We start from the raw sequence: 15158 nt of genomic DNA, 5'->3' as shown, positions 1-15158 counted from the left end.
ATTTTGAAATGAAGATTGATAGCAATGCCAATCTCATGCAATTCAAGTGTTGAAAGAAATATAAGCAATTCAAATAATAGAAGAAAGAACTACATTTATACCATGTAACGGTCAGGGCCAATCTGACAATAACACAATGGGTCCTAATCATGTTGGGATACTCTCTGTATGCCCCTCTCCAGGGAATAAATTAAGATCGGGAAGTGTCACTCTCTATAAAAAGTAATACAACTATGGAAGCCGCCATTACCCTGCCATCGCGTAGGCCTGGAACACTACCGCGATTTCTACCGGCTATATTGCGTCCGTGCTCCGCGTTCAAGTCATGAAAATTACCCGTAAAATCGCGGCTTGCTGCATCCACGGTTAGACTTTTTCAAGCCTGCTACAGTGCATTTTTTTCAAATGTTGAACAGCTTTTTTAATACTTTTAATTATATTTTTTTGCGCATCCATGAACCTAATTTATCAAATACATTAAATTAACCAACAATCCCGCTATCCGGCCAAGATTTATAAAAGAAAAATACTGTTTCTATCACGAAAATTAACCTAAATTTCACACATACACGTAAGACTTGACGATAGTCTATTCAGATATCGTTGTCAAGCTCGATGTGATTGACCCCCAATGATTGACAGTTGGGAACGCGTACTGTACGCGATGCTGAACGCGTAGCCATGGTAGCCGGGTGCTAAAGTGGGTGCTAAATCCTCAAATGGCGACCTCCATGCGTGTACCGGGGGGTGCTAAAGTGGAACCAAAACAACAGTGGGAATCGTGTGTTAAATCGACATAGAAAAAAGCAGGAGGGATCAGCGAAATTTACTGTCAGCCCACTGTCCTCTCCCTCACGCCTTCCCTATTAAGAAATACATACCTCAGCCAGTGTAATTAATACGGGATCAAATGGAATATCATCTGGATTGGTTTGCCATTGTAAACTGTGCTTCACTGATCCATGGATTAGTCTGTCAACCACACAAAAACCAAGGAAAACAGACAAATACATTAAAACATAGTATAGCTATGTTTGGTATTATCTTCCTTAGTACTACGAGGAGAGGCATCTAGTTTATTTGTGATCAACTTTATGGAACATAATTTTGATATTATCATTCATTCAACCCTTTCTCTTGGAGTAAAACAACATTTTTTTTTGACGAACAGATTCATTCCCCAGATTTTGAATTTGTGTCTTTTTTCTTTCTCTGTTTCTTTCTACCTGTTCTTACATGTGTCTAAATTTCCCGGTCTGTACAAATTGAAAATTTCACTCCATTTTGTTTATTAGTTCTCATTGATAAGGTGTCAAAATAATTTGTGTTGAAATCAGCTGACTGAACTGTATTGAAGGGAACTGATGAAAATTCATACAGTGTGAACATTCTGCATGCAAGCTGCTCCTTCATGTTTATCAATATTCTGAAGGTATTACACCTAAATATTTGAGTGAGCTTCTTTTGGCCTATTTTCCAGGCAGAGAAGGATAATTTGAGTGCTAACTGCTGATGTGTCACTTGCAGTCTTTTGCTATCTCTGGCCAAGGGGAATGAAATAAGTTATTAATTATTCCCTAAAACCATCAGAGAGTCTCCCACAACTCAAAACTCACTGTATAACTTCTTTAATATTTAGCGCTTCTTTTTCAAAGGTATCAATTCAGTTTTAAAAAACAATTTAAAGGTATGAAGAAAACTGTTCAAAAAAATCTTTCCAGGGAGTCAGGATGTCAAAATTTCGAAAAAAAATAACAAACAAACAAACAAAAACCTAGAATTTCAAATATTCCGGCTGGTATTTCTCTAGTGTATACGCCTGTCTTACTTCACAGTTTTAGTGTGGTTCAAGACAGCAAACTAAACCCTCCCCATCATTTCATTTTCATTAGGCTGTGAAGCAGGCGACTACAAGTTTCTCCATGTGCTTTGATTTGAAGTCAAAGCGGTAATGGCATCTGGTAGTAAAAACTTTCCTCATTCATGCAGGGAATTTGTAGGAGAAATCAAACCTACCTGCATGGCACTCCACCATTGGAATACACTGTAGAAAATGCTGACTTAGGGTTCTTAGCTTCCTTGAACTGTAATAAATAAAGACACACTTAAATTAATATATTCATTCATTTACTTTTTATTACTTGTAAAGTTGTATGATTACAGGGGCCCAAGCTTTGGGCTAAATCATGAGTTCTACACAGATAGCTTTTATGTGTACATGTACTTTGCAGTGCCATGGGGGGGCACTGAATCAACCAATTCAGCAACTATTAGATCATGTGTGCCCCCTCCAAGTGGTGAAAATCAAAAGTTTCATCATGAATAGTCCCAAACAAAAATGTTTGGTAGACTCATAACCGGTGCGATCTTACCTTTCCGATGTTGATTAAGATACTTCTTGCATCGATCCCGAGATGCGGAAAAAACCAATAGTCATTTTGTCCCACATAAATGAATAAATAACAAAACCCCCGATCCCCGGTGGACTCACCCAAAAGGTGACGTCACACCATATGATCGCCTTATCCGACTTGGGATCCCCTACCGGACCAAACTTGTAGGGGTGGCGGGGTCGGGATAATCAACATCGAAAGGTAAGATCGCACGGTTATGAGTCTACCAAACATTTTTGTTTGGGACTAGACTCAGTACACCGGTCGATCTTACCGCTTCCGATGTTGATTAAGATACTTCTTGCATCAACATCTGAAAGATCGATCTAGCAAGTAACCGACGGATGGAGGTACAAGATTGGTCAGCATCTGATCAGGGATCGGGAGCGGGTAACGATGGTTTTCGCGAGGTCAGAAATATTTTCCCCCAACGGTCGGGAAACAAAAAAGACCACGCGATCACAGACATAAACCTCCTTACTTAATAAGTTTGGTGGTTAAGAATAGCGACACTGGTTCTTACCATGCTGAGTATTCTGTATAGTCTGAAAACCTGGTACCCGTACACCACCGTATTATGATCGCCGAACAATGTCCCGGTAAACCTCCCGCCCGCCTCTGATTACTAACGTAAACGGAAGTATCGTGAGAGAAGGCGAAGGTGGCTTCGGGACACCGCCTGCTAGATCTCCTCAAGGGACAACCGAACGGTATACCCAAGATGATGAGATAGCTCGTGTCGAGTGGGTCGTGGGACGCGAAACCTTCGCGATCCCGGACCCCACCAACACCTGGACCAGCCATTGCGACAGCGGCTGGACCGAAAGGCTCTGTAAGGGTGATGAATGCGGTCGTGAGTCCTCGCAAGGCTTGTGTTCGGAAGAAATAGTGCTGCAGCGCCTTATCGGACACCCCAGCCTATCTTTGGCTTCAGCCGAACCTTGCCCAACCCTGGGGATTGGAGAGGGACGAATGTCGGTATGCACCGCGCCCGTTCAGTGAGTCACGAGAACAGAGCGCCGAAACAGTGTCGCCCAGTGTTTGTGAACACGGAAGCTAACCTCGAGACCGTGTGCAACTCAGCACCGCCGTCCGAAGCCAACGCCAAACCGGAAAGCCATCTTGAGAGTTACGATTTAAGCGTTGCTTTTGACGGAAGGTCAAAAGGTGACCCTTAAAGTAATCTAAGACTGTGTTGGGATCCCTTAGGAGGATCACTTTCCTTTTGGTAGACACTCGCTGAACATACCGTCGAGGCGAGACTAATAAGGTAACCATCGGCTATGATAGTCGACCCGCCTCGAAAACCTCGGTGAATGGAGAGGACAGCTGACTTATAGCTGGCCCCAGTGGCCCGCTGAAGTCTTGCTTGGAACTTTTCTGTCAGAAACTCCGGAACTAGCAGCACAGAGGCTCTAGCGGAGAGCTATTTGTCTCATTGCACCAAGCGTAGTATGGAGCCAGATTCTGGCTATACGCACGGAGGGTAGACTTCCGCCTAGCCCGGCGATGAGAAAAACAGCTTCTGATGAAAAGTATCCCTCCGCTGCGTGTTCCCTGGTAAGGGCCATGCAGCTAACTGCAGGTGCTCTAGTGATAGACTGGTACCTCCGCCCGGGCATCCGGAGTAGATCTGGTACCTGGGAGTGCCAGCGGCCTTGCCGCTAGCAGAATGACAATGCAGTATTCCCACCCGATCTTGGCCACCACCCTCATGAGTAGTGAGATTGGAGGGACTGCATAAGCTGTCATCCCTCCCCAGTCTATGGACAGAGCGTCCACGGTGAATGCTTGGGGGTCCGCGACCCTTGAGCAGTACACCGGCAGTGGATGATTGCGATGAGATGCGAACAGATCTTTCGAGGGTGGTACATCCCTTGAAGATCGCCTGAGCGACTCCTGCGGAGCAAGGGACCATTCTGCTGGTCCCGACACCCTTCCTCGTGACAGATTGTGCGCGAGGATGCTGGTGACGCCCGCGATGTGTATCGCTCTCATCGTAATCTGCCTGAACTTGCACCACCCTATCAGGTGTCGTGCATGCAGGCTCAATCGTGGTGGCCCGGAGTCCCCTTGTCTGTTGGGGTAGGCTACCACGGTTGTGTTATCCGTCAGGACAACGGTATGTGATTCCACGATCACCTCCTCGTAGCGAGGGAGGTTGATGTGAAACTCTGTCTCTATGGCCCCCATAGGCCCGAGACGGAGTCTCCGTGGATGTGGACCCCCCAGCCCCGTTTTGACGCTATGGTCGTCACTACGTGACATACCGGGGGTGCAGGAACCTGACACCCTGGGTCAAATTGGGCTGATGGGTCCACCACCAGAGTTCTCTCGCGATCTCCGACAACGGAACCGCGAGGGATATTGGTGACGACTGGGCCTGCAAGCAGGCTAGAAGGTGTAGTTGGGTAAGCCTAACGAGAAACGGCAGTACAGCACGAGGTCTACCATACTGGCCATTAGGCCTACCACCTTCATCCATGCCACAGCGGGTTTTGCCCGAGACTCGGCCAAGAGTCAGGCACACCGCACCATGTTAAATCACCCGCTCGGGTGAGAGCACCATGAACCCCTCCGTGAGGGTGATCTGGGCCCCTACAAATAGTGGTGTCTGCGTCGGGACCACGCTGGACTTTTTGAGCTGATCAAAAATCCAGGGTCCCGCACCCACGGACTATCAACCCCATGAGACCCGTAGTCTTCAGTGGAGTGCGTCCGTATATGAGCCAAACGTCCAGGTAGCAACTGATGTTGACACCCCTGTGCTTCAGGTACGCTGCCACCGCTCTGACCAAGAGTGTTAAACACCCTGGGGAGATGGACAGGCGGATGGCGGTATCAAAACTGGTAATTTTGATCCTGTACCTAGAAGCGCAGATGCCTCCGATCTTGAGAGGCGATTGGCATATGCAGATAGGCGTCCGAGAGATCTAGCGATGTTGTTCCCATGCCCCTGATGGGGCAGGCTAGCACCGAGGCGAGAGTCCCCATTCTGAACCTCTTGGGCCTGAAGAACGTGTTCAACGGCCTGCGGTTCGGATGGGGCCTGCCGTCGCCGGTCTTCCTTGGAGCCAATGGCTCCAAGATCACCGTAGAACGGGGGTAGACCGGGACAATCGCCCGCCGTGAGAAGCTGTGTGATCCCCTGTCAGTAGTGCCCGACGCTGGGGGCCGTCTGACGGCACTACTGTGGACCTCTGAAATGTGCAGACGAATGTGGGGAGACTGGGTTGCCAGTCTGTAACCCCCACTCACCACTGACCATACCCAGGCGCTCAAAGAGATGGTTTCCCACCTCTGGGTGAAAGCCATAAGCGGTCGTCCACTGGGGATCCCCTGTGGAAAAACTGTTGAGCCCCCAGGAATGCTCTGCCTAGCTTCCCTTGGAAGAGCGCTTGCTCTTCTTCGGGCTTGCCAGCTGTTCCTGTGCTACCCTTGCGCCTCCCAGAAATGGGTGCTGCAGAGGTAGTGGGCTCGGTACTGTTGGTGGTGCACGGCCTGCTGAAGTCGGAGCTCCTACCCATGGTAAGGGCAGTTTCCGACCTCTTCAGAGTGCTCCCGTTGGCAGCTTCTTTGCACGGTCCTCCACCGTAGCGCAGAAGCATCCAAAGAGAAAAAGGGACCCTGCCTTTCCATCGCGTTGAGCGATTGGAGTGGCAGGCCCCTCCCCCCGGCGCTGAGTGGACACCCTATGGGCTAGGCCCATGGAGCTCTCGTTGAGGCTAGCCGTTAGCACCGCTAATAGGCTCACTCGCTGGAAGAGCTCAGATGTTGTCTGAGCGTGATACGCTTGACGACATCTGGGTCCTCTCGGATCCCCTCAGGTAGGTCCGTGGTCCTCCCGCTACACGCAGAGGAAGCGTGCAAGCACGCGGCGCCATAGCTCTACTGAGCTCGACAGCCCCACGATATCTACCCGTGAGGTTTGCCGGGAATGAGAGTGCAGGCGCCCCTGTGAGGAAGCAGCAGCTGAGCATCCTACTGAAAGGATCCTGGTCCTCCTCCATGGACTCCCCCTTAGGGGGTGTCCGGGGGAAGATCAGTGCTGTTGCTCCCCTCGCGGGGCAGCGGGGGTAGGCGCTTGTCGTGATGTCACTACCGGACTCAGCTTCCGACTCCTTTCCCTCGCCCACAGTATCCGTGATCATGCTCTGATGATGACGGTAACTGAGGACGGCATCTGAAAGCGGGTAAGAAGGCATAACCACTGTGTGGCTCGCCGACTACCTGCCAGCAGAAGAGGGAGTACTCCGCAAGAAGACCCTGAGGTATCCGCCATGGCACCACTGGGTCCGCATGCTCTCGCAGCCGTCGCCCTAGCGCTAGCAGCGGGGCCTACCCTGATCAAGATCTGGGTTAGCCCCATGCCGGCTGGCCTGGTCAACAGCTGATGTTGGTACTGCGTGGCCATCGCTAGGCGACACTTGCCACGGTGCTAGGCCGTGGAAGAAACACCCTGCGGCGGGTACCACGGGCATACCCCGCCGCAGCTGACCCTGAAAGGATCCGCCACCAGGGTAACCCCATGGTACTGCAGTACCAGCACCGCCTCCCCCCCCCTTGTTGCCACAGAGACTGTGGCGACTAAGGCGGGTGCTGCGGTACCGGGTGCGGTATCAGCGTGGGTACCCGTGAGGGTTCCCAACTGTGGACCGCTGTACCCTCGCCACACTGCGCTCCCTGTTTGGGGGATCAAGCTGTGTGCTGGCGTGGTACCGGGCGCCGGTACTAGCGTGAGGTGCCCGTGAGGGCTCCGGCTGTGTACCACTGTACCCATGCCTCACTGCGTTTCCCCGCAAGGGATCAAGCCGTGTGTATAGGTACCCGCTATACCGGCTGTCCCTTGGCTAGAGGGAGCTTGCCTAGTACCACGGGTAGCTGAGCTGCAGATACCCCGATCAATCACCTCGCCACCTGAATAGGCAGCGCCAATCAATGGAGCTATGCCCTGTTGATTTGACAGTGATCGATCAAGAGAGGGTAATTGACCCATTGACGGTAATGGATCACCCGCGCTCCGCTGGCTCTCGAGGACATAAGTGGGTTGTTGATCAGCTAGGCTGTTCAAGCTACTTACTGTACCCTCTAGAGCTTCGCCAAGGTCGCTGTGTGTGGCGGACCACTCACGGCAGCTATGGGCGGGTGCATAGCGGCTACCACTGAAGTCAAGCCGTAGCTCGCCTTTGTAGCTGCCATCGAATGCACCTGGGTCGCTGTCCCGTGAGAGACTGCGAGCCCAACCCCTGAATAATCGCCAGCCAGTCCCTGTGGACAGCCAGCAGCTATTCTAGGGCCCAGGGTATCACTCGGCGGTCCCGCCATGGAACGCTGCCGTGTGACAACCCCAGTTGGTTCTGCTAAGACTACACCCACAGCGTTAGCAGCGGTATCGTCTCTGCTGAACCCATGCATGCTAGGGTTCAACCCAGGCAAGCCCGGGGTACCCTTGCATGCTGCCCGTCGCTGGCTACTACTGTGGCTGTTTGAGCCTGTAGACATGCCTGCAACACACGGGTGTCCTCCTGCTAAAAACCCGTGAGGATTTTCGCTAGAGGGCTGGTATCCTCCTGCTACAAAACCCGCTAGGGTTTTCGCTGGTGGTTACCGCTCTGCTGCCTGCTACTTTGCTCCGACGTATAGTCAGTGCTTTCGCTGGCTGCTGAGCCTTTGGACGCGCTTAGCAGTCCCGAAGGAACCGCCTGCTTGTCCGGGGACCGGAGCCCCTTAACAGACCTGCCATGACCCATAGGGGCTGTCACAGCAGAATCTATCAGATCGACTGGTATCCTCCTGCTGCAAAACCCGCTAGGGTTTCCGCTGGTGGTTACCGCTCTGCTGCCTGCTACTTTGCTCCGACGTATAGTCAGTGCTTTCGCTGGCTGCTGAGCCTTTGGACGCGCTTAGCAGTCCTCGAAGGAACCGCTTGCTTGTCCGGGGACCGGAGCCCCTTAAGCAGACCTGCCATGACCCATAGGGGCTGTCACAGCAGAATCCACCGTATCGACCTTACCAGTGCCCTTGGTAGATTTCTTCTTCGTCTTATGGCGACGACGGAGCCTATCCCAATCGTCAAGCTGGAACTCGGAGAGTCCTAAGCAAAAGAAAGACATCTAGAAGATCGTGAGCACTCCCTGTGGGTGAAACAGAGCGGGTGTGGGTCCCGCTCCGTCACCAGGGAAGGGCAAGCCCGACAGGGCCGAGGCGGCGAGGAGAAAGGGAGGGGCACTACCCCCCCAACACGCGACTCAAGCCCAGTAAGCAAACCTGAGCACGGAGGCTGGTCGCTAACGTTAGTGGTAAAGTAAGGACTGGCTAACTTTATTACTAAAATGTCAGACGGGTCCCTACCAATCCCCACCGTATGAATATCTGATTAACTCGCGTCTTTATTGGACGGTAAAGAAGACATAACGATAGAGTAATCACCCTAACATAGCAACAATAACCTACCGTACATGAAATACAATGTGTATGTACAAACATCTATTGTAACTTACAGGCTGCAATGGTTGTTTTACGTGGGAAACAAAATGAATGGCGCCAACGAGCGGCCATTTTGAATTGCTCGTGTGTCCCGTGATATATAAACGGAGGCACGATATGTAGCTAAGTTTTGGATCGCTTTTTTGTCACTTTTCCGCCAGAAAATGCCGCCAAAACTATCCTCAGTCGAACAATACCGGTTTGGTTTTACCTAAGGTGTGAAACTACAACCGTATATCTCGCTTTGGTCGAGAAATTGATACACAGTGCTATGAACAATCGATAGGCACGTCTGTGTCAGTCGGAGACCAAGGAGGATAAGGGCGATCATATGGTGTGACGTCACCTTTTGGGTGAGTCCACCGGGGATCGGGGTTTTTGTTATTTATTCATTTATGTGGGACAAAATGACTATTGGTTTTTCCAAGATCTCGGGATCGATGCAAGAAGTATCTTAATCAACATCGAAACGGTAAGATCGACCGTGTACTGAGTCTAGTCAGTTGGAAGCCCGGGTTGGAAGACCATTTTCAGAGACAAATTCAACTTGATTTTAACAAAATTAGCAGTCTTTGTGCAAATTTTCACATGCAAATTGTTTCAGAAATTGGGAAGGGCAACATTTTTTATCCTTTTCCCTGGGCACCACAACCCCTAGCTACACCACTGGTATTTTGATAAAAAGATGTTGAAAGTTCTCGAATTTTCTCACATGAATATTTACTATGCATGGTATACCTAAAGCCACGATTTCTCCGCGATACGGAAAAACAGAAAAATTAACGAAATTCGGAGTTAGCTCACAGAAATTTGAAAATGCCACAAAATAGTGAAAAACAATATAAAATGTCTAACTTTTGTGTTGATTTGCAAAATAAAACAAAGAAAAGTGATTATTTAGCAGTAATCAACCATTAAACAATCAATTCTAGCATTAATTTTAGGCCTACGATGCAAGATTCTGGCCATACTACTGTAAAAGGTAAAAGACAAAATAGTCCCAAACAAAAATGTTTGGTAGACTCATAACCGTGCGATCTTACCTTCCGATGTTGATTAAGATACTTCTTGCATCGATCCCGAGATGCGGAAAAAACCAATAGTCATTTTGTCCCACATAAATGAATAAACAACAAAAAACCCCCGATCCCCCGCGTGGACTCACCCATCCGGTGCCGTCACCCACGATAATCACCCCTTATCCGACTTGGGCAGCCCCTACTCGCCAAACTTGTAGGGGCGGTCGGGTCGGGATAATCAATATCGGAAAGGTAAGATCGATCGTTATGAGTCTACCAAACATTTTTGTTTGGGACTAGACTCAGTACACCGGTCGATATTACCGTTTCCGATGCTGATTAAGATACTTCTTGCATCAACATCTGAAAGATCGATCAGCAAGTAACCGACGGATGGAGGTACAAGATTGGCCAGCATCTGATAAGGATCGGGAGAGTGGGTAGCATGGTAATCGCGAGGTCAAACTATTTCCCCTCACGGCCGGGAAACAGAAAGACTACGTGAACAGATAAAACCCTGAACTGAAAGTTCAGTGGTTAAGAATAGAAACACTGGTTCTTACCATGTTGGAATTCTGAGTGTCCGCAAAACACCTGATACCCAACCACCATATTATCTCCGCAGCATAGCCCTGGAGAACTTATCGCCTGGTCGTTGGTTTACGCTTTTGTAGTAAACCGTGGAAAAGGACGACGGGTTCTTCCAAGACACAGCCTGACAAATCTCTTCTATGGGGACCCCCCTATGGTAGGCCCACGAAGATGAGATAGATCTGGTTGAGTGGGCCTTGGGGCGCTAGCGTCTCTCGCCGCCCCCGCGTCCACCAACACCTGGACCAGCCACCGTGCCAGAGTCTGTTTAGCGGCTGGACCGTGCGGTTCTGGGCGTGAGTGATAAATAAGCGGTCATGAGCCCCTCTTAAGGTTTGTGTTCGCCAAGGTAGTGCTGTAGCGCCTCACGGGCACCACAACCTGTCTTCGCTATTGATTTAACCCTGCCCAATACTGGGGAGGAAGAGGGCGAGTGTCGGAATGTACTTCGCTCATTTTTTGCAAGGAAATCCGGGCGAAGAAACAGCGCCGCCCGTTGTTAGTAAATACGGAGGCTGACTTCGAGACTGCGTGCAACTCTGAGCAGCGCCGTCTCCGGCCAACGCCAGAAGAAAGGCCGCTTTAAGAGTGACGTATTTAAGGGTCGCTTTTGACAGGGGCTCAACAGAGGGACCCTTAATATACTCCAAGACTGTGTTGAGGTCCCATGGAGGGACCACCTTCCTTTCCGGCGGGCGCACGTAGAACATACCGTCGAGAAGAAGACTTAGGGACCCATCTGAATTGATAGTCGACCCGTCTTCTAATCCTCGATGAATCGAGAGAATGGCTGACTTATAGTTGGCTATCGTTGCCTGCTGAAGTCCTGACCTGAACTTTTCTGTCAGAAAATCTGCCACTAGAGGCACAGAGGCTCTAGTGGGAGATGTATTTCTCTCATCGCACCATACGTAGTAGGGAGCCAAACGCTGACTATACGTGACGGAGGGTAGACTCGTCTACCCCGGCGGCGAGAGAAGCAGCTTCTGATGAAAAGCCTCCCTCCGCCGCAGACGTTCCCTGATAAGGGCCATGCAGCTAACTGCAGGTGCTCTAGTGGTAGACTTGGTACCTCTCCTCCGGCATCCGGAGTAGATTTGGTAACTCGGGAGTACTCGCGGCTGTGCCGCTTAGTAGATCCACCATCGGTCGAAACCACAGGTGTTTCGCCAGAACGGTGCTATCAGAATGACGTTGCAATCCTCCCTCCCGATCTTGGTCACCACCCTTGCGAGTAGCGAGATCGGGGAAAGCGTAAGCAGTCATTCCTCCCCAGTCTCACGGACAGAGCGCCCACGGCGAATGCCTGTGGGTCTGCGACCTCGAGCAGTACACCGGGCAGCTGATGATATGGCGATGAGATGCGAACAAATCTATCGAGGGGTGGTACATCACCAAGATCGCTCTGGGCGACCGGCGGAGCAAGGGACCATTCTGTAGGTCCCGACACCTTTCCTCGTGACAGATCGTCCGCGAGGATGTTGGTGACTCCCGCTATGTGCATCGCTCTCAACGTAATCTGCCTGGCCTTGCACCACCCTATCAGGCGAAAAGTGCGTGCAGGCACAACCGTGGTGACCTTGTGCCCCTTGTCTGTTGAGGTAGGCCACCACGGTTGTGTTGTCCGCTTGGACAACGATATGAGATCTCACGATCACCTTCTCGAAATGCTGGAGAGTTCTCTCCACTGCCCAAAGTTCGAGAAGGTTGATATGGAACTCCGCTCCGCGGGCCGACCATAGGCCCGAGACTGAGTCCGTGGATGTGGCCCCCCAGCCCAGTTTTGACGCGCCGGTCGTCACTACGCGGACTTGACCGCTGGTGCAGGGAACCTGACACCTTGAGTCAAATTGGGCTGATGGGTCCACCACCAGAGTTCCTCTCGCGCGCTCTCCGACATCGGAACCGCGAGGGATATTGGGTGACGACTGGGCCTGTAAAAGGCTAGAAGGTGTAGTTGTATAGGCCTCATGTGAAAGCGGCAGTACGGCACGAGGTCTACCATACTGGCCATAAGGCCCAAAACCTTCATCCATGCCACAGCGGGTGCTCCCTCTGACTCGCCAAGAGTCGGGCACACCTCGCCATGTTCGCCACCCTCTCTCGGTGAGGGCGCCACGATCCCTCCTTGAGGTTGATCTGGGCCCCTAAGAATAGTGGTGTTCATGTCGGGACCAAATTGGATTTCTTGACGTTGATCAGAAATCCCAGGTCTCCGCACTGCACGGACTACTAACTCCACGAGACACTGTGTCTCCAGTGGGGTGCGTCCGTAAATGAACCAATCGTCCAGGGAGCAACACATGTTGACTCCCCCGCGCTTCAGGTACGCTGCCACCGCCCTGACCAGGAGTGTAAACACTCTGGGGAGGTGGACAAGTCGATAATGGCAGGCATCGAAACTGGTAAGTTTGACCCTGTACCTTGAAGCGTAGAAACCTCTGATCTTGAGGTGCGATCGAACATGCAGATATGCGCCCGAGAGATCTAGCGATGCCGCCCACATACCCTTGATGGGGCAGGCTAGCACCGAAGCGAGAGTCTCCATTCTGAACCTCTTGGGCCTGATGAACTCGTTCAACGGCTTGAGGTTCAGAATGGGCCTCCAGTCGCCGGTCTTCTTTGGAGCCAGAAAAAAAGTGCTCCAAAACCCCCTGGTGAAAGGGGGGTAGACCGGGACAATCGCTTGCTTCGTGAGAAGCTGAGTGACCTCTGACAGTAGTGCCCGACGCTGGGGGCCGTCTGGCGGCACTACTGCGTGGACCTCTGAATCGTGCAGGCGCACGACGAGGGTGGCTGGTAAATTCCAGCCTGTAACCCCACTGACCACTGACAATACCCAGGCGCCGGTGAGATGGCATGCCATCTCTGGGCGTAATGCACAGCGGCCGCCCACAGGGGAATCCCTGTGGAAGTCCAAGGCCTGCCGGCATGGACTGTCGCCCGCCGTGCCCTCAGGACCGATCTGGTTTGCCACCCTTAGAAGAACGGCTCTTCTTAGGGGCTTGCCATACGGTCCAGCACTACTCTTGCGCTTCCCAGTTTTTTGGGAGGTGCTGGAGTAGCCTCGGCTCGGGTGTAGTCTGTGGTGCGCGCCCTGCTGAAGCCGGAGCTGGCGCTGAAGAACGCTTAGAAGACTTCTTCTTCTTGTGCTTCTTTCGCCTTTACTGCCCTTCCCTTGGTCAGGGCAGCCTCCGACTTCTTCAGAGTGCTCTCATTGGTGGCCTTCTTTGCCCGGTCCTCAACCGTAGCGCAAAAGGCCTGTCCAAAGAGTAGCCCCTGTCCCACCGAGTCTGACTTCTTCATTGCATCAGCAAAGTCGGAGCCGAAGTTGACTGGAGGGACAGACAGGCATTCTCCGGCGGCGAGATGACATCCTATGGGCTAGGCCCATAGAACTCTCGTTGAGGTTAGCTGTTAGCACCGCTAACAGATTAACCTCGCGGAAGAGTTCCGACGTTGCCTCGTGGTCGTTTCGCTACCTTCCTACCGAGGTGCACGGCAAGCGTGGTAGCGACGCTAGCGACTCTGATAAGCGAGCGTGCTCGCTTATCGCTGAGCTTTAGCTCCTCCTCCCACTGGGGAGAATCGACCTGCAGGCGCCTTTGGCCGCCAGCGGCAGGCGCTGGCAACGCTCTGGATCCATGTCAGGGACCCTGAGGTAGGTTTCAGAGTCCTCCTGCGAAACACGCAGTGGAAGCGTGCAAGCACGCCGGCCGAAGCTCCAGCGAGCCTGACAGCCCCATTTAAACCTACCCTTGAGGTCCGCCGGGAATGCAAGTGCAAGGGCGACCCTTGTGTGGACGCGCTTAGCTGGGCATCCTACTGAAAGATGCCCTGGTCCTCCTGAACGGACTCCTCCTGAGAGAAAGCCAGGCCCAAACCTTGGGCCACACGGCTCATCACCTCAGCGGTGTCCGTGAGGCAGACCATTGCTAGCGAGTTCCTCACGGGAAGCGGGGAAGGATACCTGAAGCTAGCTGCACAGTCTCAACAGACTGTGAGTCGCTACTGGTTTCATCTTCCGACTCCTTTCCTCGCCTTCAGACTCTGACTCACTCTCTGATGAGGAAGAGATCTGACGACGGGCATCTGAAGGTGGACAGTGAGGTGTCGTCACCGTGTGGCTAGCCAACTGAACACCAGCAGAAGAGGGAGTACTCCCGCTAGACCCCGAGATGCTAGCTATAGCACCCGGGATCCGCGACGCCTCGCTGCTGTCGCCCTAGCCATAGCAGTGTGCGGCCTACCGTGAGCTGTATCAGGGTTAGCCAGTCGCCGCCCGGGGTGGGTAACAACTGGTGGTACTGCTTGCCCAACGCTAGGCGGCACTTGCCACGGTGGAAGACCGTGGAAGAAACCACCCTGCGGCGGATACCACGGGCATACCCTGTTGGTAGCTGACCCTGAAAGGATCCGCCACCAGGGAAACCCCATGGAACGGCAGTACCAGTACCGCCTCCCCCTGTTGCCACAGAGACTGTGGTAACCAGGACGAGTACTGCGGTACCTGCGTGGTTGTAGCGAGGTGCCCGGTAGGGCTCCCGGCTGCACCACTGTACCCATGCCTCACAGCTCCCCGCTAGAGGATCAAGCCGCAGGTATGGGTACCCCGCTATACTGGCTGTCCCTTGGCTAAAAGGAGCTTGCCTAGTATCACGGGTAGCTG

At 52.1% G+C, this 15158-nt stretch overlaps 1 protein-coding gene across 1 annotated transcript in view; it reads right to left on the bottom strand.

Annotated features, from left to right (window-relative positions):
* Positions 1–15158, bottom strand: part of LOC140149096 (PACRG-like protein) — a 33863-nt gene that overhangs the window by 12276 nt on the left and 6429 nt on the right. The window contains exons 2-3 of the mRNA XM_072171263.1: positions 2017–2084; positions 882–972 (exon numbers count right to left, since the gene is read on the bottom strand). Of these exons, the coding sequence (XP_072027364.1) occupies positions 882–972; positions 2017–2084 (159 nt within the window). The remainder of the gene's footprint in view (positions 1–881; positions 973–2016; positions 2085–15158) is intronic.

Source organism: Amphiura filiformis, chromosome 3 (genome assembly GCF_039555335.1).
Source record: "Amphiura filiformis chromosome 3, Afil_fr2py, whole genome shotgun sequence".
Lineage (NCBI taxonomy): Eukaryota > Metazoa > Echinodermata > Ophiuroidea > Amphilepidida > Amphiuridae > Amphiura > Amphiura filiformis.
The sequence above is the reverse complement of the archived record's forward strand: the minus strand, read 5'-3'. Positions and strand labels throughout refer to the sequence as shown.